The following is a 25,551-nucleotide window of genomic DNA, read 5'->3' as shown; positions in this document are numbered from 1 at the left end:
GAGAAGCTAAGTACCAAATGACCTCAGTTCCTTGGGCTGCAGTGATCGATAATCGAGACTAATAAACTAGAACCGGCCACAAACAGGTCACGAAAAGGTGCTGGGGGACCTGTTTGGGAAGAGCAGGACAGTGCCCATGGCTGTCCCCTCGTGCCCTGGGGCTGAAAGGAAGTGCTGGGCCAGGAAGAGAGAGGAGATCTGGGGATCGAGACCAGCTGGCCCATCGCTCACCTGGCAAATGCCACATAAAATGGGCGTGGCGGTTGTGGCTTTAGTTCTCCACACATGCTGCTGTCATCTGGGGAGACAGCACCTCAAGTGAGACGATGTCTCCATCGCATCTGCCTGTGAGCAAGTCTGTGGGGACATCTTGAGTTTTGATTGATGTAGGAGACCCAGCCCACCTGCTAAATTACATCAGAAAGTAGGCTGAGCCAGCCAGTAAGCAGCTGTCCTGGTTTCGGCGTCAGCTCCTGCCTCCAAGTTCGTGCTTGAGTTCCTGTCCTGACTTCCCGTCATGAAGGGATGTGAAAGATGAGACTAACCCTTTCCTCCCCAGGGTTTGGGTAGTGGCATTTATCGCAGCAATAGTAAGCAAACTGGTATTCTCTATAACACCAGCACTCAGGAGGTAAAGGTTCAGGCGTAGCCTGGGCTACATGGGAACCTTTCTCAAATCAAAACACAACAAAAAGTAATAGGAGAGAAAAGACAGTTTTCAGCCGGGCGTTGGTGGCGCACGCCTTTAATCCCAGCACTTGGGAGGCAGAGGCAGGTGGATCTCTGTGAGTTCGAGACCAGCCTGGACTACAAGAGCTAGTTCCAGGACAGCCTCCAAAGCCACAGAGAAACCCTGCCTCAAAAAAAAAAAAAAAAAAAAAAAAAGACAGTTTTCTCTAGTGGAGTTGCCACACCACACCAAGGATGAGTTGAAAGAAAAGTGTCCTCTTACGCTTGCAGGCTACAACAATGAGCTATCACCAGTGTCCTTCAGAGAGGGTCTGTCAGCGCTGCAACTATGATGTGAGGCTCTTCACAAGGGGCTGAAAGAACTCCTCAGCCTGCTTGTACCCCTGAGGCGACAGCAGCCCAGGGTAGCAGCCTGGCCACCCTGGGGTCACTCTAGGGAGTGAGTAGACTCTGTACACTCAATGACCTCAGGCACCCTAGGAAGAAGTGGCCAAGAGATAGAAAAAGAGAAGTCCCCATACAGGTCACCAAAATGCCACTCCAGGGACAGCACTGACAGGCGGTGAATTTGCCAAGACAGCAGAAGGCGGTGGCAGAGTTTATTAGATAACTGAGGGGAAGCCACAGCAGGACAGCAGAAACACCCTGCCTGGAGGGGTGATCTAAAAAAACAAAAAACCTTTAAAACATCTTAAAATTATTACTTTATTTGTTTTTTGAAAGCAGTTTCTGTATAATCTTGGCCGTTCTTGTCCTGACTCTTTCATGACTACCAAAGGAACTTACCTAAATCTCTGTCCCTCTAAAGAACTCAAGATTCAAAGGTTGAGGTGGAATTCTGCTCCTCAGAGAGGCTGAATAGCAAGTAGCTCACCTCCATCCTTCCTGACTCTCTCTAGAAGTCCTCATGCGGCTCCTTGACCCTCCTTTTAAACCCTTCTCCACCTGGTTCCTCCCTACCACTTCCTGTCAGCTAGTTGCTGACTCAATCTCCTAACCACAGGTGAATTTTATTTAATCAGTTACATCTTTGCATCATTAAATAAATTTTCCAGAGCACAAACACAAGTAACAAACCTTGTGTTGGTTTACCAGAGAATGCCCAAGTCTCTTTCTTCCTTGGCATCTCTCTCACAACTCACTCTCTGGGTTCCTCTCCCAGAATTCTCCTAGTCTGGTAGCCCCGCCTGTACTTCCTGCCTGGCTACATCCCGCTTGATAATTGGACAAAACAGCTTTATTTATCAACCAGTAAGAAAAACATATTCCAGCCAGGCGTTGGTGGCACATGCATTTAATCCCAGCACTCGGGAGGCAGAGGCAGGCGGATCTCTGTGAGTTCGAGGCCAGCCTGATCTATAAAGATCTATAAGAGCTAGTTCCAGGATAGCCTCCAAAACAATACAGATAAACCCTGTCTGGGAAAAAGAGAGAGAGAGAGACAGAGACAGAGAGAGAGAGAGAGAGAAACATATTCACAGCATTCAGAATGACATACCCCATTTCCTTGCTTTTCTTTTTTAGACTTGGTCTCACTATTTAGCTCAGGCTGGCCTCTGCTTCCTGAGTGGTGAGACTAAAGGTGTGCACTACCAGACTGGGCTACCCTTTTTACAAAAGTGCTGTTATTTTTGTGTATGAGTGATTTGACTGCATGCGTGTATGTGTGTGCAACACATACATCCCTGGTGCTCAACGAGGGCATCTGACCTTCTAGAACTGGAGTTACAGATGGTTGGGAGCTGCCCTGTGGGTTCTTGGAACAGAACCCAAGTCCTCTTCCAGAACAAGGGTACTTGACCACTGCAGTCTCCCAGCCTGAGTCTTTTCAGAGAGACTTCCTCTCAGGTGAAGGGAGATTCTTTTTTAGACTTATTTATTTACTATGTATACAGTGTTCTGCCTGCATGAATGCCTGCAGGCCAGAAGAGGGCACCAGATCTCACTGCAGATGATTGTGAGTCACGGTGTAGTTGCTGGGAATTGAACTCAGGACCTCTGGAATTGCAGCCAGGGCTCTTAACCTCTGAGCCATCTCTCCAGCTCCCAAGGCCGAGATTCTTGACTGCACTACAGAAAGGGATTTTGGGATATGTCAGACAGAGTTTCTCTGTGTAGCCCTGCTGTCCTGGAACTTGCTCTTGTACACCAGGCTGGTCTCAAACTCACAGAGATCCGCCTGCCTCTGCCTCCCGAGTGCTGGGATTAAAGGCGTGCGCCACCACCGCCCGGCGGTTTTGGGGGTTTCTGAAAGTAAGTTTCTATGTTTTTTAAGAGCCATCCCCTTCTTCTTAGTAAGTGAAATCATAGAGGTTTCCGGAAGGACTCTGGGGAGGACGGCAGCTGACGAGGTAAACTCGAGACTGTAAGATTGCACAAGGGAGTGGAGACAACTCTTCACTGTGAACAAAGGTTCTGGGCTTATTTGCAAGATTTTCTGAAAGTTTTGGGTTTTCATGTGAGGAAAGAAAATGCCAGAGCTTGCTGGTGGCCACTGCATAGCTGGTTGCTGTGTTAATATTCTGTCTACATAGAAGGGTATTGTCCCCACTGTCACAGCAGCACAGCCAACGCTGTTAGCTGCACGTGACTCTTGACTCTCTGCTGTCTGGAGACTATAGATGCTGACTTCTCGTGAGCATTTCCCTGTCAATCTTCCCTCCCTCCCTCCCTCCCTCCCTCCCTCCCTCCCTCCCTCCCTCCCTCCCTCCCTCCCTCCCTCCCTCCCTCCCTCCCTCCCTCCCTCCCTCCTACTGAACCCTTTCTAGCCAGCCTGACTTCACTATGTAGTTGAGGATGACCTTGAACTCCTGATCCTCAGGCCTCCACTTCCAGCATGCTTCACCCGGCCTGGTTTATATTACGCTAGATATGGAGCCCAGGAAATTTTGCATGCTAGGGAAGAACTCCATTCAGTGAACCAAAGCCCCAGACATTATGTGGTTTTTGTTGCTGCCGTTGACCTCTTTAAAAAAAAAAATTGACACAAGGTCTCAGTATTGTTTGTGTTTTACTCTTTTGGCCTTTTTAAGAGGCCCACCACCCAGTTCCCAAGTAAATCACACATGGAGGCTTATTCTTAGTTATGAGTTCCCAGCCTTAGCTTGGCTTGTTTCTTTCTTTTTTCTTTTTTTTTTTTTTTGAAGTGTCCTGGAACTCGCTCTGTAGACCAGGCTGGCCCGGAACTCACAGAGCTCCGCCTGCCTCTGCCTCTCAAGTGCTGGGATTAAAGGCGTGCGCCACCATGCCTGTGTTTTTGTTTTTTAGTTACGTGTTTTCGGATGATTCTTTGTGTGTCTGTGCATGTGAGTACAGTGACCTCAGAGGCCGGGGGAAGGCATCAGACCCTGGTAGCTGGAATTACAGGTGGTTGTGAACATCCACGTGGATGCTGGGAACTGGGTTTTTTTTTGAGGGAGGGGTTGAGACAGGGTTTCTCTGTCCTGTCCCAGCTGTCCTGGAACTCCCTCTGTAGACCAGGCTGGTCTTGAACTCACAGAGATCCACCTCCTCTGCCTCCCGAGTGCTGGAAGTAAGGTGTGTGCCACCATGCTCAGCTCTGGCTGACTTTCTATTATCCCTTAACAAGAATTTTTTTAGATGTATTTATTTTATTTATGCCTGCATGTGTGTAAATGTACCACATTCTGGCCTGGTGTTTAGGGAGATCAGAAGTTGTCAGATTGCCCAGAACTGGAGTTACAGGCAGTTGTGAGCTGGCATGTGGGTGCTGGGAATCAAATTCAGGTCCTCTGCAGGAGCAGGGACGTGCTTTTAACTGGGGAGTCATCTCTCCGACTGCACAGACTCTCTGTCCAGTGCTTGGGCTCCCGGCCTTCGCCAGCACACCTGCTCTGCCTGTCTCTTTGGCCTGCCGTCTGTGGACCCACCGTCAACCACGGCTCCTCAGCCTCCCTCTCACCTGTCTATACCATACTCTTAGTATGCAGCCCAGGTTGGCTTTGAACTTCTGGCCTCCCTGACTCCCCCACCTGAATGCTGGAATTAGGAGCATGGGCTGCACCAATCTTCCTTCTACTTTACTGTCTGTATACCTGTCAACCTACCTACCTGCAGTGTCCATATTTCTGTGTGTGTGTCCTGACAAGATCTTGTGTGGGCAGCAGGGTGGGAGACAGGGCTTTAGAGAAGGTTCGCACAGAGAGGGTATGCGGCGGGGTTGGGCTGCCTCACTCGAGTATTGGGGTCACATAGGAGAAATCAGAGCAGGCTTACAGCTAGCTGGAGGAGGGCTGTAGTGTTAGACAAGCTCTCAGTGACTGAGCCACACCCCCAGCCTACAAGTCCTGGGGTGTCTTAAAGCAACATGCACGGTACAGGACTCTTCAGGGCCGCAAGTCTATGAAAACCCTCAGGATGACTAAACATGGAAGCTGCTCTGGGAGGCAGGCCAAACTGACTATCATCCCAGGAGGCTTCCAACCAAATACCACAGGACGTTCAAGAAAGGCTGGGCAGAGGCCCAGGGGCGTGCCTAGCAGCTAGGGGGTGGAGTTGGATGTCCTCAGAGTTCCACAGTTCTGTGTACAGACAGGATGTAAGAAAAGAACCAGGGGCTCCAGGCAGAGATCTGCAAGTTACAGGCAAAGAGGGAAGCAGGCTCCTGTGAACAACACAGGCCCAGGCGGAGGGTCGGAGGAGGAGGCCAAGGCCTGGGTTCCTAGGTTTGATGGGCCAGCACCCCAGGGTCTGAGGGAGGAGGCTGTGCCTGGACTCCTGGGTCTGAGGGAGGAGGGCTGGCCCCTGGGTCTGAGGGAGGAGGCTGGACCCCTGGGTTTGAGGGAGGAGGTTGTGGCCTGGACTCCGGAGGGAGAGAGAATGGGCTGGCTCTGAGGGAGGAGAGCAGGAACTTGGGCACTCGAGTCTGAGGGAGCAAGGCTGGGCCTAGACTTTTGGGTCTGAGGGAGGAATTCATGGGACTGGACTCCTGAGTCTGTGGGAGGGGGCTGAGGTCTGAGTCTCTGGGAATGAGGAAGGAGGGTAAAGCTTAGTCTTGGGTCTGAGGGAGGAGAAGAGGAAATAACAGAAGTCTGAGACAAATTTTGGTCCGTCTAGTTCTGTCATTAATTAACTAAAGTGGATCAAATGAGGAGGTGAAAGTTCACACAGGAGCAGGGCACTCCTGTCACCTTGGACTGGGTCCCCATCCCACCACCCGGCGTCCCGGTCTAGGCGGAGTTCACAGGGACCTTGTGAAGAATCAGCAGGGCAAGGGCCAGAGGAGTCACGTGTCCCTCCTGCTTCAGGTTGCCCAGTCAGGATGGGGATGCCCCAGCCCTGGGTCCTCAGCCTCTTGCTGGTCCTCCTGCCTCGGACCTGGGGTGCAGGTAAGAGGCCACCTGGATCTGGAGTAAGCAGAGGGGACAGGAAAAGGAGCCAGAGAGCGGAAAAGAGACAGTAAGCCAGGGGTGGCAGCGGCAGCGCCGCCTTTAACCCCAGCACTCGGGAGGCAGAGGCAGGCGGGTCTCTGTGAGTTCGAGGCCAGTCTGGTCTACAGAGCGGAGTTCCAGGGGCTACAAAGAGAAACCCTGTGTCAGAAAAACAAGAGGGTGGGGGGATCTGACAAAACAGCTTTTCGTGCTGTCCTGGCTCTCCTGGAAATTCCACTGTGGACATTTTTCTCAGCTTCTGAGTCAAACACACTTGGCGGTCTCAGGATATCTGCCCCTCCCTTTCTGGGTCTCACTGCCCCTTAGCCTGAGGTCAGGTTTCCACTGTGCATCTCCGTGGGGTGCAGGCCAGGCCTCACCGACTCTCCCCTTTTCTCTTCACAGATACCCGTCCCCCACTGCTGTACCACCTCACGGCTGTGTCCAACCCATCCAAGGGCAGTCCCTCCTTCTGGGCCACGGGTTGGCTGGGCCCTCAGCAGTACCTGAGTTATGATAGTCTGCGCCAGGAGGCTCAGCCCTGCGGGGCTTGGGTGTGGGAAAACCAAGTGTCCTGGTACTGGGAGAAGGAGACCGTGGACCTCAGAAGCAAACAGGAGCTCTTCCTGAAGGCCCTCGGAGCCCTGGAAACCCAGATTAGTGGGCAGGAAGGTGTGTGCAGCAGCCTAGGGCTGAGGAGGGAAAGTGGTTCTGCACTCCTGGGCTGGGGAAGGAGGCTGGGGCCCTAGGTCTGAGGGAGGAGGAGACAGCAAGGCTGCCCTAGTCCTCAGTGCGCTCCCCTGTGTGTTGGCGTCTAGGTGACTTCACACTACAGGGCCTGCTGGGCTGTGAACTGAACCCCAACAATTCTTCATTACCCACGGCTGTGTTCGCCCTCAATGGCGAGACCTTTATGGAGTTCAACCCAAGCATTGGCAACTGGAGTGGGGAGTGGCCTGAGACGGAGCTCGTTGGTAATCTGTGGATGAAGCTGCCTGAGGTGGCCAAGAAGGAGAGCGAGTTCTTGCTGACTTCCTGCCCTGAGCGGCTGCTAGGCCACCTGGAGAGGGGCCTTCAGTACCTGGAGTGGAAGGGTGAGCCCATCTCCAGCCCCTCCTCTTAGCCATGCTTGAGACTCTCCCAGCATTCCCCTGTGTACATTCCCACGCAGTCCAGTGGACCTGTTTAAGATGAGGTCTCACTTAACCCAGCCAACGCTATGTAGTGGTGAATGATCTTGAATTCTTGATCCTCCTGTCTCCTTCCAAGTTCTGGGTTGACAGAGGCATGTTGCCACACCCAGCTAATTGTTTGTAGTCCTGGCTGGCCTTAAACTCACAATGACCTGCCAGCCTCTACCTCCTGAATGCTGGGACTCAAGGAGTGTGCCACCATGCCCAGCTGTTCTTTCTTTCTTTCTTTCTTTCTTTCTTTCTTTCTTTCTTTCTTCCTTCCTTCCTTCCTCTCCCTCCCTCCCGCCCTTCCTCCCTCTCTCTCTTTCTCTTCTTTCTTTCGTTGTTGTTGTTGTTGTTATATTTAGATAATCTCATAATCTAGACCAGGTAACCTTGAATTTATCCTTTTGATCTCAGCCTCCCAAGCTAGGGTTTTCCATATCTTTTTCTTCTTGTTAACTTCTGAGAGTTCTTTATATATTGTGGACCAAGCCCGTTATCAAATAAGTGTTTCAAACATGCTTCCTCACCCATTTTTCTTTTATTCATTTAAAGATATCTTCAAAAAAAGTGGAATTCCTTCTTTCTTTCTTTCTTTCTTTCTTTCTTTCTTTCTTTCTTTCTTCCTTCCTTTTTTGGAGGCTGTCCTGAAACTAGCTCTTGTAGACCAGACTGGCCCCAAACTCAGAGATCTGCCAGCCTCTGCCTCCCAAGTGCTGGGATCAAAGGTGTGCTCCACCACCACCACCTGGCTTTTTTTCTTTTTTTAAAGGTTTATATATTTTGTGTATGAGTCCTCTGTCTGCGTAATGAGATCCCATTACGGATGGTTGTGAGCTGCCATGAGGAGCTGGGAATTGAACCCAGGTCCTCTGAAGATCAGTCGGTGTTCTTAACCCTGATCCATCTCTCCCGGCCCCTGGAAAGTGGAACGTTTTCATTCATCACTTTTCTCTCTTGAGCTCTGTGCTTTTGTTAGTATGTCTTGGAGGTCATTCTCAACCTCAAATGACATAGTCTTTCAGTGTATTTGGGGGTTTTACAGCTTATGTTCTACATACAGGTCCCTTCTCTCTTGCTTTCCTTCCTAACAAATTGGATGTGAAGTTTTGTTTTTCCGCCAAAGTTTTACCGTGTCTGGATTTGAGTGTGTGTGCTCCTGAGCATGGAGGCCAGATACACAGCCTCAGGTGTTGTTCTGAGGGCTTTCCACCTTTTTCTGAAAGACAAATTTTAGAGCTGGACACAGCTCAGTAATTAAGAGCACATAGTGATCTTGCAGAGGACCTGAGTTCAGTTCCCAGAACCCACATCAGGCAGCCCACAGCTGTCCATAACTCCAGTGCCAGGGGGCTTTGATGCCAGTGGCCTCCATGGCCACCTGCACTGAGGTACACACACATACATGTGCACATAGTAAAAATAAAATAGTTTTATTTGTGTACCTGTGTGTCTGTGCACAGATGAGCACAGCTGCTCATCAGGGCCAGGAGAGACATTATACCCCTGGAGCTGGAGTTACACATAGCTCTGGTGTGCCCTCTGTGGGTGCTTGGAACTGAACCCGGGTCCTCTGGAAGAGCAGCAAATACTCTTGACCCCGAGCCGTGGCTCCAGCCCCAGCCCCTTTTGCTTTTTATTCTGCCCCTCGATTCATTGACTCCTTCTGGGATTGAGGTCAGACCCTTTCTCGTGCTGGGCAAGAACTCTGCCACTGAGCCATGCCTGTCTCCCATCTTTTGGTTTTGTTTTGCTTTTCTCCAGACAGGGTTTCTCAATGTAACCCTGGAGGTCCTGGAACTCACTCTGTAGACCAGGCTGGTCTCGAACTCACAGAGATCCACCTGTCTCTGCCTCCGGAGTGCTGGGATTAAAGGTGTGCACCACCACTGCCTGGCTATCTTTTAAGTTTATAAAACATCTCTTAGACTTATACTTACCTATTAATGATTTTGTCTATGTCTGTGTGTGTGTGGTGTGCACATGTATGGGGGTGTCACCTGTCCACATGCACAGAGACCAGAGCAGGACAGTGGGCGTCCTCTATCACACTCCATCTTGTTCTTTGACATAGACTCTACCACTGAACCTGGAGCTGCACTGGCGCCCAGCAGCCCCGGGGCCCTGTTTCCCCGGCCTCTGCCCTCAGGGCCAGGTGCATGTCTGCGTCTTTGCAGAGTGCTGAGGACTTGAACTTGGGTTCTCGTGCCTGTGCAGCAAACACTTACCTGCTGAGCCATCGCCCCAGTGTGAGGAATTACGGCTGGATTGTAGTCCTTTGTGGGACTGGTCCTACCGTCTTCACTCATCTGCTGTTGGGTGTTAGGTTGTTTTTGTACTTTGGCTGTTTTGACAGATTCCACAATGGAGAATAAGGACTAGCATTTTTTTTTTTTTTTTTGGTTTTTATGAGACAGAGTTTCTCTGTATTGTTTCGGAGGCTGTCAGTCCAGCCCGGCCTCGAACTCACAGAGATCCGCCTGCCTCTGCCTCCCGAGTGCTGGGATTAAAGGCGTGCGCCACCACTGCCCGGCGGGACTAGCATTTTTATGGGATCTAGATTTCAATTTCTGGATAAGTGCCCACAAGACAGTTGGGTTCATTTTAGAAAAAAGGAATGATTACTTTTATTTTGTGTGTGGGTGTTGTGCCTCCATGTATGTCTGTGTAGCATGTACATGCAGTGCTCACATAGGCCAGAAGAGGGGATCACATCCCTGGAATCGGAGTTAGAGATGGTTATGGGTTAGGGGAATTGAACCCAAGTTCCCTGGAAGAGCAGCCCCTACTTTTGCCTGCTGAGTCTTTTCTCCAGCAGGAAACTCCATGACATCTTAGTGTGGTGGTTACATACACTCCCGAGGCAGGCCAGGTCTATCTCTGAGCCAGCTACAACTAAATGAAACTACGATACCTTGTAGCTGAACTGTTCACACGTCCCTTGACAAGGAGGGTTCCAGTTTCTGCAGGTGCTGGCTACACTTGATACTTTCTATCTGTATGTGATTCTGTTTTTCCATAACAGACTTCTGTTACCAGGTGTAAGGTTGTGTTACTGTTCCCTTCCTTCCATACTTACAAGGCAGGCAGGGGCTCTACCACAGAGCCATCCTCATTGGAGGATCTAGGCTCTACCACTGAGCATGCTTCTGGCCTCCTTTTACTCAAAAATATTTCTGTGGTTACATTTATTTGTGTGTGTGTGTGTGGGTGTGGGTGTGCACACTCATCCCATAGCATGGGAACCTTGGAGGTCGGATCTCTCCTTGTGCCATGTAGGTTCTGGGGTTAGAACTCAGGTCTTCAGGCTTGTTTGCAAGTGCCTTTACCCACTGAGTCACTTACCAGATGTTCATTACTAATTTATGTGTGTGTGTGTGTGTGTGTGTGTGTGTGTGTGTGTGTGTGTTGTGCATTTGACCACAGATGCCAGAAGAGGAGAGATCAGATCTGCAGCTGAAGTTACGGGGGGTTATGAGTCACCCACTGGGAGCTGAACTAAGCTCTGTAGACAGAGCAGCAAATGCTCTTAGCTGCTAAGCCATCCCTCAGTGGTCCTGCTTTGACTTTTTATTTTGAGATTGGGGGTCACACTAGGTTTCGCAGGCTAGCTTTGAACTCATTCTGTGGGTGCCAGGCTCACAGGCTTGGCCGTGCCGCTTGGTGTCTACGGCGGTTAGGGTGCTTCCTTTTTTCTGTTAAGCAAAAGCCCCGGCTGGGCTGACACTAGCGGCTGAACCCTCAGGATCAGCACTGGAAAACCAGAGAAACACAGGTCCCTCAGCACCACCCACAGGAAGTCATCCTCATAGAAAACAATAGTAACCACTGGCCAGGACACAGAAGTGCTGACCGAGGTCCGGTCTCTGTGGCCGAGCCCAGGGTGCCCCAGCTCTTACCAGCTGCCACGAGGCCCCTCTTTCGGGGAAGCTGCCTGGCTTCCTCTTCCTAAGAAATTGTCAGCTTATTTTCTGCTGAGTACCTGCAGCTGAGGACCCTAACTGTTCCACCCCGGATGGAGGAACCGCCTCTGCCCAGCACAGCCCTGCTGGGTCCCCAGATCCCCATGGGTTTGTCCTTTGTTTAGGGTTTCATTGCTGGTGATTCAGGCCTTGTATAGCCCAGGCTGGCTTCAAACTTCTTATGTAGCCAAAGATAACCCTGAACTCCTGATCCTCCACCCTCCACCTATGGAGCGCTGAGATTACAGGTGCACACCAGGCCAGTGAGCTGGTGACTGAACCCAGAACTTCATGAATGTCAGCACTCTGCAAACTGGGCCACATCCCAGCTGCAATTTATTTATTTATTCACCATGGGTCTCTTTTGTTTGTTTTTTTGAGCAGGGTTTCTCTATGTAGCCTTGACTGTCCTGGTACTTGCTATGTAGACCAGGCTGGTCTGGTGCCCACAGAGACCCGCCTGAGACAGTGTCCAACGCATTTGGAACTCACGGTTTTCCTGTCTTAGTTCCTGGGGCACTTGCATTGCTGGCGTGGCATGCAAGGACAGGCACATCGTCAATGTGCTCCCAGGGCCTAGAACAGGCATAGCACTAGAGAGTGTGCAGCTTTTTTCCATTTAGGAATGTGCAGATGGGGGTGGGGCTCAGTTGGTTCAGGGCTTGCCTGACATGTGTGAAGCCCTGGGCTTCATCCCCAGCACCCCATAAACCAGGCGTGGTGGCACGTGCCTGCCATCTCTTAGCACTAAGGAAGTGGCAGAAGGAAGATCAGGAATTTGAAGTCACCCTCATCTGCACAGTGAGGTCAAGGTCAGTCTGGGCTACAGTGAAATTCAGTCTCACACAGACAAATGTGCCTGGGGAGATGCTTGGTGTGCATGAAGACCTGGGTTCTGAGCCCCGGCACACTTGCAGAGGCTGGATTTACTACTGCAAGTCTGTACCTGCTGAGAGGGGTCTGGTGGAGACAGGATCACAGGGTCTCACCTGCAGCTAGTGTAGCCAAAGGGGGAACCCCAGGTTTAGTGTGTGTGTGTGTGTGTGTGAGAGAGAGAGAGAGAGAGAGAGAGACAGAGAGACAGAGAGAGACAGAGAGTAAATGGGGGGAAGATGGCTAAGTGGTCAAGATCACTTGCTATTCTTTTTTTGTTGTTGTTTTTGTTTTTGTTTTTTTTCGAGACAGGGTTTCTCTGTATTATTTTGGAGGCTGTCCTGGAACTCACTTTGTAGACCAGGCTGGCCTCGAACTCACAGAGATCCGCCTGCCTCTGCCTCCCGAGTGCTGGGATTAAAGGCGTGCGCCACCAACGCCTGGCCACTTGCTATTCTTACAGCATACCTGAATTTGGTCCCCAGCACCCACAGGGCAGCTCACAGCCATCTGTAACTCCAGGTCTAGGGGACCTAATGTTCGATTCTGGCCTCTGTGGGCACTGCATGCAGATGGTGCAGAGACACACATGCCCAAAACACCCTTACACAGAGTGACGCATGAATGGAAAAAGGCAAAGAACTGTAGAGGAAGACACCTGCTGTGGACCTCAGCCGTGACACATGTGCACACGTGCACACGCACACACGCCAGAATCAGGGGTGGGGGTAAAGGAGCTGTTTTGGTGGGCTCAGCAGGGGACCTTCTAGGGTAGCAGGGTTGGGTGTCTGTCACTCTGGGAAGCCCCTGGGTCAGCACAGTGCTGATATGGGGAAGCGGTGTCTGTCCATCGCCAGTTTCACACTGAGCCTTGGGAGGGGGTCACAGCCAGGCTTAACTGCCCCCCCCGTGTCCCCACAGAGCCACCCTCCATGCGCTTGAAGGCCCGTCCTGGCAACTCTGGCTCCTCCCTGCTGACCTGTGCTGCTTTCTCCTTCTACCCCCCTGAGCTGAAGCTTCGGTTCCTGCGGAGTGGGCTGGCCGCAGGCTCTGGGAACAGCAGCTTTGGTCCCAACGGTGACGGCTCTTTCTACGCCTCGTCATTGTTGGAGGTCAGAAGAGGAGATGAACACCATTACCAGTGCCAGGTGGAGCACAAGGGGCTACAACAGCCTCTCACTGTGGACCTAGGTGAGGCTGCTCCTCCAGCCTCCGTGTCTTCTTGCGGCTCCTGGCTGCTGACCCTGTTAACCCCTGTGGCCAGTCCTCCTGATGCAACCATCTTCTGTCTTGCTGTTGCTGGTGTCCATAGCTTCTGACCGCTCACTTTGCCTCTGAGAGTCCTTGCTTCGGCTGAACCCCATTTGCTTGGTGCCTCTCCTTCCTCAGTCGGGTTCTCACACAGCCTGCTCATAGCTATGTCCTTGCAGTATGGCTATTGTTCTTTAATATATATATATATATATCTGGGCGGCGGTGGCGGTGGCGGCGGTGGCAGACCCATGTAATTCCAGCCCGGGCATATATATTTAATTTCCCCACATTCTCTATATGGGAGGGGAAAGTAGAGGTGTGCTCGCCGTGGCATACTTGTGGAGATTACAGGACAACTCATGGGAGTTAGTTTTCCCCTTCCGCCATGTCTGTCACAGGGATCAAGCTCGGGTCGTTAGTCTTTGTAGCAAAGACGAATGCCTGTACTCACTGAGCCATCTTAGCACACTAAGATGTGTTTTAGAGGGTCAGGGTCGGGTCTCCTGGCCCTGGATATGGTACTGGGATCGCACTCTGGTCTCCTGGAAGAGCAGCAAGCGCTCTTACCAGCTGAGCTGCTTCTCCAAGCACCAGTGTGGCTAGTTCCTGTGTCCAGTGTCTGCACACGCCACCCTCCCAGTGGGGCTCCTCAGCTGCTTTCTTCCCCGTGCAGATGCTCCAGCCAGATCTTCGGTGCCTGTGGTCGGAATCATTCTTGGCTTCTTGGTGGTCTTAGTGGCTGCTGCAGGGGGCGTGCTGCTGTGGCACAGGATGCGCAGCGGACTGCCAGGTGTGTGCCAGACGGGGAGGGGCGGTGGGGGCGCAGAGACCCAGAGAGAAAGAGGGGAGGGAGGCGACAGAGAGGCCCTGGCCACCTTGGAGAAAGAGCTGGGGACAGAGACCAGAGCGGCCCCCATGGTGTGTGGGGCGGTGAGACCTTGGCTACAGATGCTGACCTCTGTTCCTCTCTCTTAGCCCCATGGCTCTCCCTCAGCGGCGATGACTCAGGTGACCTGCTACCCGGTGGCAACTTGCCCCCTGAGGCTGACCCTCAGGGTGCAAACACCATTCCAGCCACTTCCTGATGCCAACTCAGGCCGCCAATACCCATTGCAGCATTTGGTGCTGTGTGACCTCCTGAACTCCTGGCGTCTCTGAGCCTCCTGAGGGAGCCCTGGGCCGGATGTCCTCCCTGTGGACACCCCCTTTTGTGTACTGCCTCAGTTTCCCTTCCTAATGTACATGGCTCTTTTCCATCTCCACATAAATTTGGGCCCAAATCTGTGTGTGCACTGTTATTGTCAAGTTTCAGGCAGCGGGAACAACGGAAGGAGACTGGGAAAGATCTTAGACTCCTCTCGGTTGCCGTGGTAGAGCCTGCCCATTTTATAAGCTGAGTTGTGTGTTTTTAGTCATAAATGTATATGATTCATACCTGCACTGTGCCAGGCATTTCAAGGAATTCAACTCTTGTTCTTTCTCCTCTTTTTTTTTTTCTTTCTTTCTTTTTTTTTTTTTGTGAGATAGCATCTCTGTCCAATCTAGCTGTCCCTGGAACTCGCTATGGCATACCAGGCTAGCAACGAACTCATAGAGATCCGCCTGCTTCTGCCTTCCAAGTATTGGAATAAAAAGGCATGAACCACCAACCCCTGCCTCCTCCTTAAACCAATCTGAGAAATAGAAAAAAATTGGTTAAAGTAATACATTTCCCCTAATCCTCTGGGGCCAGAGCCTCTGGAGGTAGCAGAGAAGGTTGCCCATAAGCCTGCTGGGAGTTGTAGTTCAAAACTGCCTTATCGCCTACCACGCCTTCCAGGCTGGCGCTCGGCCTTGTGGACGTGGCGAGGGGCTCCCGGGACGCTCTGGGCGCTCATTGACGCCGCCCCTGAGTCCCTCCTGCGCCGCTATTGGTTAGAGGGCGGGGGCTTCTGGGCTGCCAGGGGCGGAGCTTGACTGGCGCCGCGCCAGCCTGGGCATCTTTGCGTGAAAGCGAGTTCATCGCGGGGCGCGAACCCAGGCCTGGTAACGGGAGTAAGGGTGGGGAGCTAGCCAGGGAGGGGGTTTCTGGTGGGGGTCCGGGCAAGGCTGGGAGCCACACACAGGACCCTGCATGATGCTCTCAGCCACCACCATTCCCTGAACTGCGCGCGGAGCGTGCCACGTCTGCAACTGAAACACCCCCTTCCCCGCTGGGGCTCGGGTTCTACCCCCTAGTCGGCTTTACCTCCAGACTCCCTATGCTTTCTGCCGCCTTTTCCTGAGCCCCAGACTTTGTAGCCTGCTTGTAGGTGCCATGCCTTAGGCAACCCCTCGCTTTGAGGTTCTCTCCACGTTGTTTCTGGTCCGGTTCTTTCCCCGTGAGATCCTCTGACCCCTGGTCCTCTCCCCAAGGACCGATGATGTGGCGGTGGTCGCTTCCGTTGCTTCTCCTGCTGCTGAGGTGGTGGGCCCTGGGGAAGCCATCCCCCGACGCCGGACCCCATGGCCATGGTAGGGTGCATCAGGGAGCCCCCCTGAGCGAGGCCCCGCACGATGACGCCCACGGGAATTTCCAGTACGACCACGAGGCGTTCCTGGGACGAGACGTGGCCAAGGAATTTGACCAACTCAGCCCGGAGGAAAGCCAGGCCCGACTCGGGTAGGATGCCGGGAGCCGGGCAGAGGTGGGCGGTGGGACAGAACTGAACTCACTGGAGAGGTCGAGGCAGGAGACTGGACAGAACTGTGGTACTCGCCCCCTGGGAAAAGGCAGAGTTAACCCTGAGGCTGAGGGGGACCTGAGTCGCCAGCACCCCTGTGCCTCCAGCCCACTCTATGCCTCTGTCTGGACTTTCCTCCAAACCGGTCACCAAAAACTCTCCATAGAGACTGAAGAAATGAAATTTGAGAAGGATCCCAAGCTCAGAATTCAGATTCAACTGAGAGGGACGGAGTCCGAGACTCCCTGCGGAGGAGACTGGCCATTTCTATGTGGAGGACACTTGTAGCACGGCCCTGGAGACAAGCAGGCCACTGCCTGCACGTGTGCTTTAAAATTACCATTCTTGTTTTTACTGCTTTGAGATAGAAACTCACTGTGTAACACCAGCTGGCCTGGAACTCATTTTGTGGACCAGACTGGTCTAGAATGCAGAGATTGGCCTGCTTCTGCATCCCAAGAGCTGGCCTTAAAGGCGTGCGCCACCACGCCGGGCTAACAGGTTGTAGTTTTAATCTGGGTTGCAGGGCTGAGCTGGAGAGGGAGGACCCAAAATTGATCTGCCCATTCAGGGAAACGGCAGAGCTGTCAGGCCGAGCCTGACAGAGGGGCGGCCCTGAGGTGGCAAGAGGCGGAGCTTCAAGGTTAACAGAGACCCGGGTGCAGTTAAGATGCCAGACTCACTGTTCCCACTTCAACGCAATCCACTTAGGGTTGGTGTCTGTGCAGAGTTTGGGGGCGGGGCTAGAGTAGAGGGTGTGCCTTTGGTTTGAGCCAGGTGCTAATCCACATCTCGAGCACTTCCTATAGGGGAAGGGCTAAACAAAGGGGGGCGTTTGGATGGGCTGGGTGCCGAGATTAAATGTGTCTCTCAGTTCATCTGGTCGCCTTTCCAGTTGTGCATGGCCGGGTCTCTGAGGAATGGAGTCAGGGCGGGCAAAGACCTGGGGTTCGGAGATCTGTCAGTGACAGCCTCCTGATCCTGGCTGGAGCACAGTTTTAATCGCAGCACTCGGGAGGCAGAGGCAGGTGCATCTCAGCGAGTTCAGGACCAGCCTGGTCTACAGAGCGAGTGCCCGGACAGCCAGAGCTACACAGAGAAATCCTGTCCTGAGAAACAGAAAAACAAAAACAAAATTTCTTTTCTTTCTTTCTTTTTTTTTTTTTTTGTTTTTGTTGTTGTTTTTGTTTTCTTTTGAGACCGAGTCTCTCTTACATAGTCCTGGCTGTCCTGGAGACTAGGCTGACCTCGAACTCACAGAGATTCTCCTGCCGGGATTAAAGGTGTGCATTACCACACCCTACCCTTTTTTAAAATTTAAAAAAGATTTACTCATATTAGTGTGTGACTGGGTGTTTTTCCTGCGTGTACGTGCACCATGAACACGTCTGGTGCTCACAGAGGCCAGAAGAGGGCGATGGAGCCCCTGGACCCTGAGTTACCGATGCTTGTGACCTGCCCTGTGAGGTTCAAGGGACTCAAATCCCAGGTCAACAAGAGCAGCCATAGCTCTAACCAACCGAGCCATCACCTAAGTCCCCACGTTTTGTGCTTATGTAGACACAAGAGTGTCTCTGCCAGAAAGGAAGGGGCCTAGGTGGGCGGGGTCAGGATTGAGATTGACTGCATCTCTGCTTTAGGGTTGGGGGCCTCCTTGGGCAGGGCCAGGGAATGACCCTTGTCCCCCTCGCAGGCGGATCGTGGACCGCATGGATCTTGCTGGAGACAGCGACGGCTGGGTGTCCTTGGCTGAGCTCCGTTCATGGATCGCTCACACGCAACAGCGGCACATCCGTGACTCGGTGAGCGCTGCCTGGTTCACCTACGACACGGACGGCGACGGGCGCGTGGGCTGGGAGGAGCTGCGCAATGCCACCTATGGCCACTACGAGCCCGGTATGCCCACCTCACGTTTGTCCTTTGACCTCTCTCTTAGGACTTTATCTCTGACACTTCTCCATTTCTGATCTCGCTTGCTCTTCCTTCTGAGACCCCTCCTGTGTGACAGACACATCCCTGATGAGAAACACCGACCGTCTGTGCGATGTTGTCCTGACCCGCATCTCCGTTTCTTTTTGAGACAGTCTCTCCATGCAGCTCTGGCGTCTTAGTGTTACTGTTGCAATGATGGAACATCAAGCTGGGGAGGAGAGGGGTCACTTGGCCTCGGCTTCCACAGCGCAGTCCCTCCCTGGGGGGGAGGGTAGGGACCTGAGGCAGGAGCTGATGCGGTCGCCATGGAGGGAGCTGCTCCGTAGCTTGTTCAGCCCGCTTTCTTTTTTCTTTCTTGTTTGTTTGCTTTGTTTTTCCAGACAGGCCTGACCTCTGTGACCATGTGTCTCCCCACCTCTGTCCTTCCCAGGGGAGGAATTTCACGACGTAGAGGATGCTGAGACCTATAAGAAGATGCTGGCTCGGGATGAGCGGCGATTCCGGGTGGCCGACCAGGATGGGGACTCCATGGCTACCCGGGAAGAGCTGACGGCCTATCTGCACCCCGAGGAGTTCCCTCACATGCGGGACATCGTGGTCGCTGTGAGTAGACTGCAGACAGCCTGCTTCCTAACCCTGTCCTACGTCCCCTCATCTTCCACACGGCCGCCAACACAGATGTGGGGACAGCAGCCTCTCCCCGTCTCCTCTGCATCCAGTGCCTGGCACCCCCTTATCAGACCTTGTGCTCTCCCTGGCCTGAGCCTCAGGTGAACCCCAATTGTGTCAGGGCCCCGGGACAACATAGTTTATTTGACATGCACTTACAACACCCTGTAATTTAAGTAAGTCTCAGATGCCAGGAAGGAACATTTTGCATTCAGGTGCTGTGGAGGCCAGAAGAGGGCGCTGGACCACCTGGACCTGGAGTTACAGATGGTTGGTTGTAAGCGGCCCACTGTGGGTGCTGGCAACTGAACCCAGGCCCTCTGTAGGACCAGCCAGTACTTTTGTTTTGTTTTGTTTTGAGACAGGGTTTCTCTGTGTTGCCCTGGCTGTCCTGGAACTCGCTCTGTAGACCAGGCTGGCCTCCTGTATGCTGGGATTAAAGGCAAGTGACGTCACGCCTTGTTAGCCCTGCGTTTATAAGTGTGTATCACCAGGCCCATCACATGTGTTTTTTGAGTAATCCAGCTCATGTGTGGCGTTATAGTTTACCAACTACACTGTCTTCCTAGGTCCTGAAGTTGTTTTGTAGTGCAGTTGATAGAACCCAGGGTCATGAATATCAAGCCCTGTACTTCTGAGCCACACCCCCAGGCCTTCACTGGGGGATTCTGGGTAGGGGCTTTACAGCTGAGCCACACCCGCAGTGTTTAGGTGCTTCATCTTCTACTGGATGCGTTTGAATGTAAAAGTGGGAAACAGGACGGGCGTTGGTGGCGCACGCCTTTAATCCCAGAGCTCAGGAGGCAGAGGCAGGCGGATCTCTATGAGTTCGAGGCCAGACTGTTCTACAGAGGGAATTCCAGGACAGCCTCCAAAGCAACACAAAGAAACCCTATCTCGATAAAACCAAAAAACAAAACAAAACAGCCCTGATCCATGAAGAAGTGGCTAAGAGCGCTTGCTGTTCGTGTAGAACATTGGGGTTCATCTTCAGCACCAGTGTCTGTAACCCCAGCTCTGCAAGGGCCTCATGTCCTTTTTGGCCTTGGGGGTACTGCATGCACATGGTACACAGACATGCGGGCAAAACATCCATACATATAAAACATTTTAAATCTTTAAAAATGCATAATTCATGAGTCAGGCATGGTGGTGCATGTCTTTAATCCCAGCCCTCCGGAGGCAGAGTTCAAAGCCAGCCTGGTCTACAAAGCAAGTTTGGCCAGCCAGAGCTACACAGTGAGAGCCTAGCTCATAAAACAAGAGAAACAAAGCCAGCAAGGTTGGACACAAAGGCTCCCTGGCTGCCTTCCACTGGACACATGTGCGTTCCTGTCACCTTCAGATTCTCCCTGTGGGGGCTGCTCAGATGCAGGCACACTGACCCTCCATCCCAATGCCTCTCCCCAGGAGACCCTGGAGGACCTTGACAAAAACAAAGATGGCTACGTCCAGGTGGAGGAGTACATCGGTGAGCAGCCTGTTCCCGCCTGGTTCCTGTCATCTGGCACCAAGGAGAGCAATGGCCCACATGCCTTATGGGGCTTGCATCAAATTCTCTTTGTATGCAGAACTACTGCATGGCTGGCCCGGGAAGTATTCTTTGGGCACCAGTGACTAAGGCCCTTTTGGGGACAACCAAGGGTTTTCACAAAGCCTCAAGATTTGTCTTGTCTCTGTAAAAAAAAACATCGTGTCTGCAGTTGTCCTGTTTGGAGCCCTTTAAGTGTTTCAACCCGAACACTTTACTATGCCCTCTGCTGCAGTAATGTCCTAGGCATCAAGCTGTTTCATTCCAGATAGTGTTACTTAATCTATCAGTCAGTCAGTCTGTCTGTCTGTCGGTCGGTCTATCTGTCTATCTGTGTCTGTCTGTCTGTCTGTCAGTCTACTTGTGTCTGTCTGTCTGTCGGTCTGTCTGTCTGTGTCTGTCTGTCGGTCTGTCTATCTGTGTCTGTCTGTCTGTCTGTGTCTATCTGTCTGTCTGTGTCTGTCTGTCAGTCTGTCTGTGTCTATCTGTCTGTCTGTCTGTTTTGAGCTAGGGTCTTCTGTGACTCTGACTGGCCTTGAACTTGCGGTGAAGCGAAGACCCCTGTCCGTGTGTCCCCGCCTTCACAGCGCTGGGGTCACAGGCATGCAGAGCCCTGCCCCATGTGTCCAGTGCTAGGCACGGAACCCCGGATGCTGAGCTGCTAAACTGGCACTCTGCCAACTGAGCCTCGTCTTCAGACCCCTTACATGGAGGTCTGCGTTTCAAAGGTTTACATGGGAAGTGTTTTAAGCAACAAATATGCAAGAAGACGTTTTTTACTTAAATATCATGTCATTTGTAAGGAATGGATGCTTTATTTTCTGTTTTTCTTTCTAAATCTTCGTAAATCATGTGTTTTACCTCCTAAACAAATTTGACAGGTAGAAGGTGCGGGTGGGGGTGGGATAGAGGGGAGATATCAAGGAATACGGCGGCTGGGATGCAGGATGAAGGTCTCCCAGTCTCCAGGGCTGCCCCAACCTTACCTGCCTACTCTTTTCCCATCCCGGCAGCGGACCTGTACTCTGAGGAGCCTGGGGAGGAGGAGCCTGCCTGGGTACAGACAGAGCGACAGCAGTTCCGGGACTTCCGGGATCTGAACAAGGATGGGCGGCTGGACAGTAGTGAAGTCGGTTACTGGGTGCTGCCCCCATCCCAGGACCAGCCCCTGGTGGAGGCCAACCACCTGCTGCACGAGAGTGACACAGACAAGGTGAGCTTGGCCCCTGCGGGAACTCAGAAGGGGAGCCAGGACCGGGTGTTGCCCCGTGCGGACCCTGCCCCCTGGGGACCCTGCCCCCTGGGGACCCTGCCTCCTGGGGACCCTGCCTCCTGCTGACCCTGCCCCCTGGGGACCCTGCCTCCTGCTGACCCTGCCCCTGCCTCCTGGGGACCCTGCCCCCTGCGGACCCTGCCCCCTGGGGACCCTGCCCCCTGGGGACCCTGCCCCCTGGGGACCCTGCCCCCTGGGGACCCTGCCTCCTGCTGACCCTGGCCCCTGGGGACCCTGCCCCCTGGGGACCCTGCCTCCTGGGGACCCTGCCTCCTGCTGACCCTGCCCCTGCCTCCTGGGGACCCTGCCCCCTGCGGACCCTGCCTCCTGCTGACCCTGGCCCCTGGGGACCCTGCCTCCTGGGGACCCTGCCCCCTGCTGACCCTGCCTCCTGCTGACCCTGGCCCCTGGGGAACCTGCCTCCTGCTGACCCTGCCTCCTGCTGACCCTGCCTCCTGCTGACCTTTTGCCCCCAGGATGGCCGTCTGAGCAAAGATGAGATCCTAAGCAACTGGAATATGTTTGTGGGTAGCCAGGCCACCAATTACGGTGAAGATCTGACAAGGCACCATGATGAACTCTGACCTGTGACCCCATGACTCCACGGGGGCAACTGAGGAGCCACTTCAGACAGCCCCTCCCTCCCCCCAGGGCACAGACTCAGCTCTGGTGTCCCCAGTTCTTGGGCTCTCAGGGGACACACTCAGTCACCTCTCCCTGAGACCCCTGCCCTCACCCTGGGGCCTCCAACCTGCCCAGGACACTCAGGCACTGGAGTGACAGCCACCGGTACCATCTCCCAGCACAGACCTGGGCCTCACCCTGGCCCAACCCCAACCCCAGCCTCAGTCACAAGGCTGGCCTGTACTGCCCACCGCCTGGGAACCATAAAAGCCATTGCTGGGGTTCTCTGGTGTGACTGTTTCTGTGGGGCCGGGGCAGATGATGCTGTGCCCCTCACGGAGGAGCATGCTGGGAACTGGCTGCTGAGGCCTGCAGGAAGGTAAAGGGGTCTCAACCCCTTTGGGATCAAGTCACCCTCTCACGGGGGTCAAATATCAGATATCCTGCATATCCTATTTACAGCATGATACACTAGCAAAATTACAGTTATGAAGTACAAACAAAATAACTTTACGGTTGGGGGCCCCTCCAACACGCACTGTACTAAACAGTTGCGGCATTAGGAGACCCACTGGTCTAGGGCATTGGGACATGTGATATGGGTGTTAGTGGAAATTTGAGGGCGTTCCCAGAGCTGAGAATAAAGCCAGCAGCCTGGAGGCCACAGAGGAAAGCCAGGCAGGAAGTCCTGCCCTTTAAGTGCTGCAGAGTGGTGGGGAAACTCAAAACCACAGTGAGAGAAACAGCCTCAGTCCTCAGACACCCTGAGGAGGTGAAGAGCTAGCCGTGCTCTGATAATGGAATCGTCAGGAAGGGGCCAAAGGTGGAGAGGGCCTGGTGTCAGTTACAGTGAGCTACACAGAGAGTGACGCATGCTTGTAATGCCAGCACCCCAAAGTCGGGGGCAGCAGGATTCCTGGGAGGTCATGCCCAGCCTGGGCTACAGAATAAGATCCCATTGGAAAATACATACATACATGCATACATACATACATAGGGTTGGAGGGGGAATGGGAATATGTAGTATTGTCCCAACCCACAGGACGTCAACCTGGAGCAAGAGACCTAAGACCGGGGATGGGGACAAGAGACACGAAAGAAGGGCCACAAGACAAGGATCTGATCAAGTGGCAATTTTTATTTTCCTCAGCAGTTAATGTACTTGGTAGAGCAGGAGAACGGGAGGGGGTGAGGGGGTGGCGTTGCGCACCAGGTGTGCACGTAGTAGGGTATGGTTTAAGCACACAGAGCAGGATACTGGCAAGGTAAAAAGTTCAGGAGGGAGAGGAATGGGTGGGCTAACGGCCATTGTCTAGGTGATGGTTAGGGTTGGCTGAGCTTGGACAAGCTTTCTGGGTCATGGAGTTCCTATATTCTACCTTTGTGGTTTCTCTTCTGAGAACCCCAGAAGGTTCCCTTGTTAGGGACACAGGCCAATTCCGTAAATCTTTAGATTTTAGAAAGTACAGGTTTGGCTTTAAAAGATCAAGGTACCTGAAGTGCTTCTAACATAGTACATTTTAATTTAAAGGGGGTCAGGCAGTGGTGGCACACACCTTTAACCCCAGCACTCGGGAGGCAGAGGCAGGCGGATCTCTGTGAGTCTGAGGCCAGCCTGGTCTACAGAGCGAGTTCCAGGACAGCCAGGGCTACACAGAGAAACCTAATCTTGAAAAAGCTAAATAAACAAGTATTAATGAGCAAAAGAAACTTGGGAACCCCATCATGGTGATGCAAGCCTTTAATCCCAGCAGTTGGGAGGCAGAGACCAGCCTGGTCTACAGAGTGAGTTCCAGGACAGTCAGGACAACACAGAGAAACCCTGTCTCAGAAAGAAGAAACAAAAACTTGTGGAAGAAAGTGTTTATTTCAGATCACAGCTCATCATTAAGTCGGGGTAGGAAACCAAGGCAGGAATGGGGGCAGAAGTGGTGGAGGAGCACCACTCACTGGCTTGAGGAGCACTCCTCACTAGCTCCCCTGGCTTGCTCTGCCTGTCTACTTACAGCACCCAGGCCATATGCCACAATGGGTTGAGTCCTCCACATTAAACAAGAAAATGCTTCACATACTTGTCCATAGACCAGTGCTATGATGGAGGCTGTTTCTCATTTACAATTTTTCTTCCTGGAGAGATGGCAGGGGGTTAAGAGTATTCCCAAAGAACCAGGGTTCAATTCCCGGCAACTACAGGGCACCTTAGTTCTGTTTATGTAAATCCAGTTCCAGGATGACCTCGAACTCACAGAGATCTGTCTGCCTCTGCCTCCCAAGTGCTGGGATTAAAGGCACACGCCGCCACTGCTCGGCTACCAGTGCCTTCCTTTTTTTTTTTTTTTTTGGTTTTTCGAGACAGGGTTTCTCTGCATTGTTTTGGAGGCTGTCCTGGCACTCGATCTGTAGACCAGGCTGGCCTCGAACTCACAGAGATCCGTCTGCCTCTGCCTCCCGAGTGCTGGGATTAAAGGCGTGCGCCACCAACGCCCGGCTTTACCAGTGCCTTCCTTAAAGGCTCCAAACTGTAAAACATCTACAGCACTCATCTGCAGAAAAAGTAGTGGCATCACAAGGGCTTCGATGCACAGCCCGAATTAAGGGACCTCAGAGTGCCCAAGTGCATGGTGGAAATCTCATTGGCTTTGCCTCAGGCTGTGTATTCCAGAACAATTACTTAGCAAGAACTGAATGGCTTGCGCGCCCCCTGCTGGCCAGTACTGGCAATGAGCCAGACGCACCCAAGGGCTGGGAAAGTCACGTGCTCTTGGCCTGGGTGGCTGCTTCTCAGTGGGGTTCAGCCTGTGGGGGGAAAAGAGACCAGCTGGGCTTTTTGGAGTCCAGTCCATATGGTGGGATGCCTTGCTCAGCCACGATGCTGGGAGGAGGGGCTTGGTCCTGAACTCCTACCCTTCCTGAGGAGTAGATGTGGGATGGGCTGGGGGAAGGGAGAGGGGGAACTGCCGTTGGTATGTAAAATGAATAATAAAAATAAATAAATAAAACCCAGCTGCCCGCAGAACTTTTGTCCGCTTATGCAAAGTATAACTCAAAAGCAGTTTATCTCGTTTATTAAACCTTTTGCGTGTGCACGGAAGCACAGACCTCCTGCGCCCGCTCTTCACCATAGGGGTTTCAGAGGTTTTGTTGTTGCTGTCCTTGTTAACTTTTAAAGTTATCAAACAATGTAGTGGGTTTTATTATAGCATTGAGTCGGGGGTACCAGGGTTAGCACCCAGGTTCTCTGCCCTCTAAGGACACCCCAGTTCTTCACTGGGAGATTACTCCATCTTAGATAGACAGGAGTAGCTGTCAATTTAATTCTTCAGAAGTCTGTTTTCAGAAGAAAACTATTTTTCTTTAAATTTACAGAATTATGTGTACATGTTTGGCCTGCATATGTCCATGCACCGCAGGCGTGCAGTATCCTCCGGAGCCGGAAGTGGGCGTGGAGTTAAAGATGGCTGTGACGCTGTGGGTCG

At 52.6% G+C, this 25,551-nt stretch overlaps 2 protein-coding genes across 4 annotated transcripts; both read left to right on the top strand.

Annotated features, from left to right (window-relative positions):
* The first annotated feature begins 5,213 nt into the window (after positions 1–5,213).
* On the top strand, positions 5,214–14,624 carry Fcgrt (Fc fragment of IgG receptor and transporter). 2 transcript variants are annotated; one of them, XM_013124272.3, is made up of 7 exons: positions 5,214–5,375; positions 5,767–6,038; positions 6,486–6,752; positions 6,899–7,174; positions 13,012–13,281; positions 14,018–14,134; positions 14,320–14,624. In XM_013124272.3, the coding sequence occupies exons 2-7, from the start codon at positions 5,972–5,974 to the stop codon at positions 14,427–14,429; spliced, it is 1,107 nt and encodes a 368-aa protein (XP_012979726.1). In that variant the 5' UTR covers positions 5,214–5,375; positions 5,767–5,971; the 3' UTR covers positions 14,430–14,624. The 2 variants fall into 2 exon arrangements, with proteins under 2 accessions (XP_012979726.1, XP_005084790.1); XM_005084733.4 differs by having other exon boundaries at positions 5,216–5,375; positions 5,958–6,038.
* Positions 14,625–15,211: 587 nt separating this feature from the next.
* On the top strand, positions 15,212–22,357 carry Rcn3 (reticulocalbin 3). 2 transcript variants are annotated; one of them, XM_005084734.4, is made up of 7 exons: positions 15,212–15,369; positions 15,739–15,985; positions 17,740–17,942; positions 18,409–18,581; positions 20,058–20,118; positions 21,192–21,391; positions 21,928–22,357. In XM_005084734.4, exons 2-7 carry the CDS (start codon positions 15,744–15,746, stop codon positions 22,033–22,035), a joined length of 987 nt encoding a protein of 328 aa, XP_005084791.1. In that variant the 5' UTR covers positions 15,212–15,369; positions 15,739–15,743; the 3' UTR covers positions 22,036–22,357. The 2 variants fall into 2 exon arrangements, with proteins under 2 accessions (XP_005084791.1, XP_012979588.1); XM_013124134.3 differs by having other exon boundaries at positions 15,259–15,378.
* Positions 22,358–25,551: the final 3,194 nt, after the last annotated feature.

This window comes from Mesocricetus auratus, unplaced genomic scaffold, assembly GCF_017639785.1.
Source record: "Mesocricetus auratus isolate SY011 unplaced genomic scaffold, BCM_Maur_2.0 Super-Scaffold_100054, whole genome shotgun sequence".
Taxonomy (NCBI): Eukaryota; Metazoa; Chordata; class Mammalia; order Rodentia; family Cricetidae; genus Mesocricetus; species Mesocricetus auratus.
The sequence above is the reverse complement of the archived record's forward strand: the minus strand, read 5'-3'. Positions and strand labels throughout refer to the sequence as shown.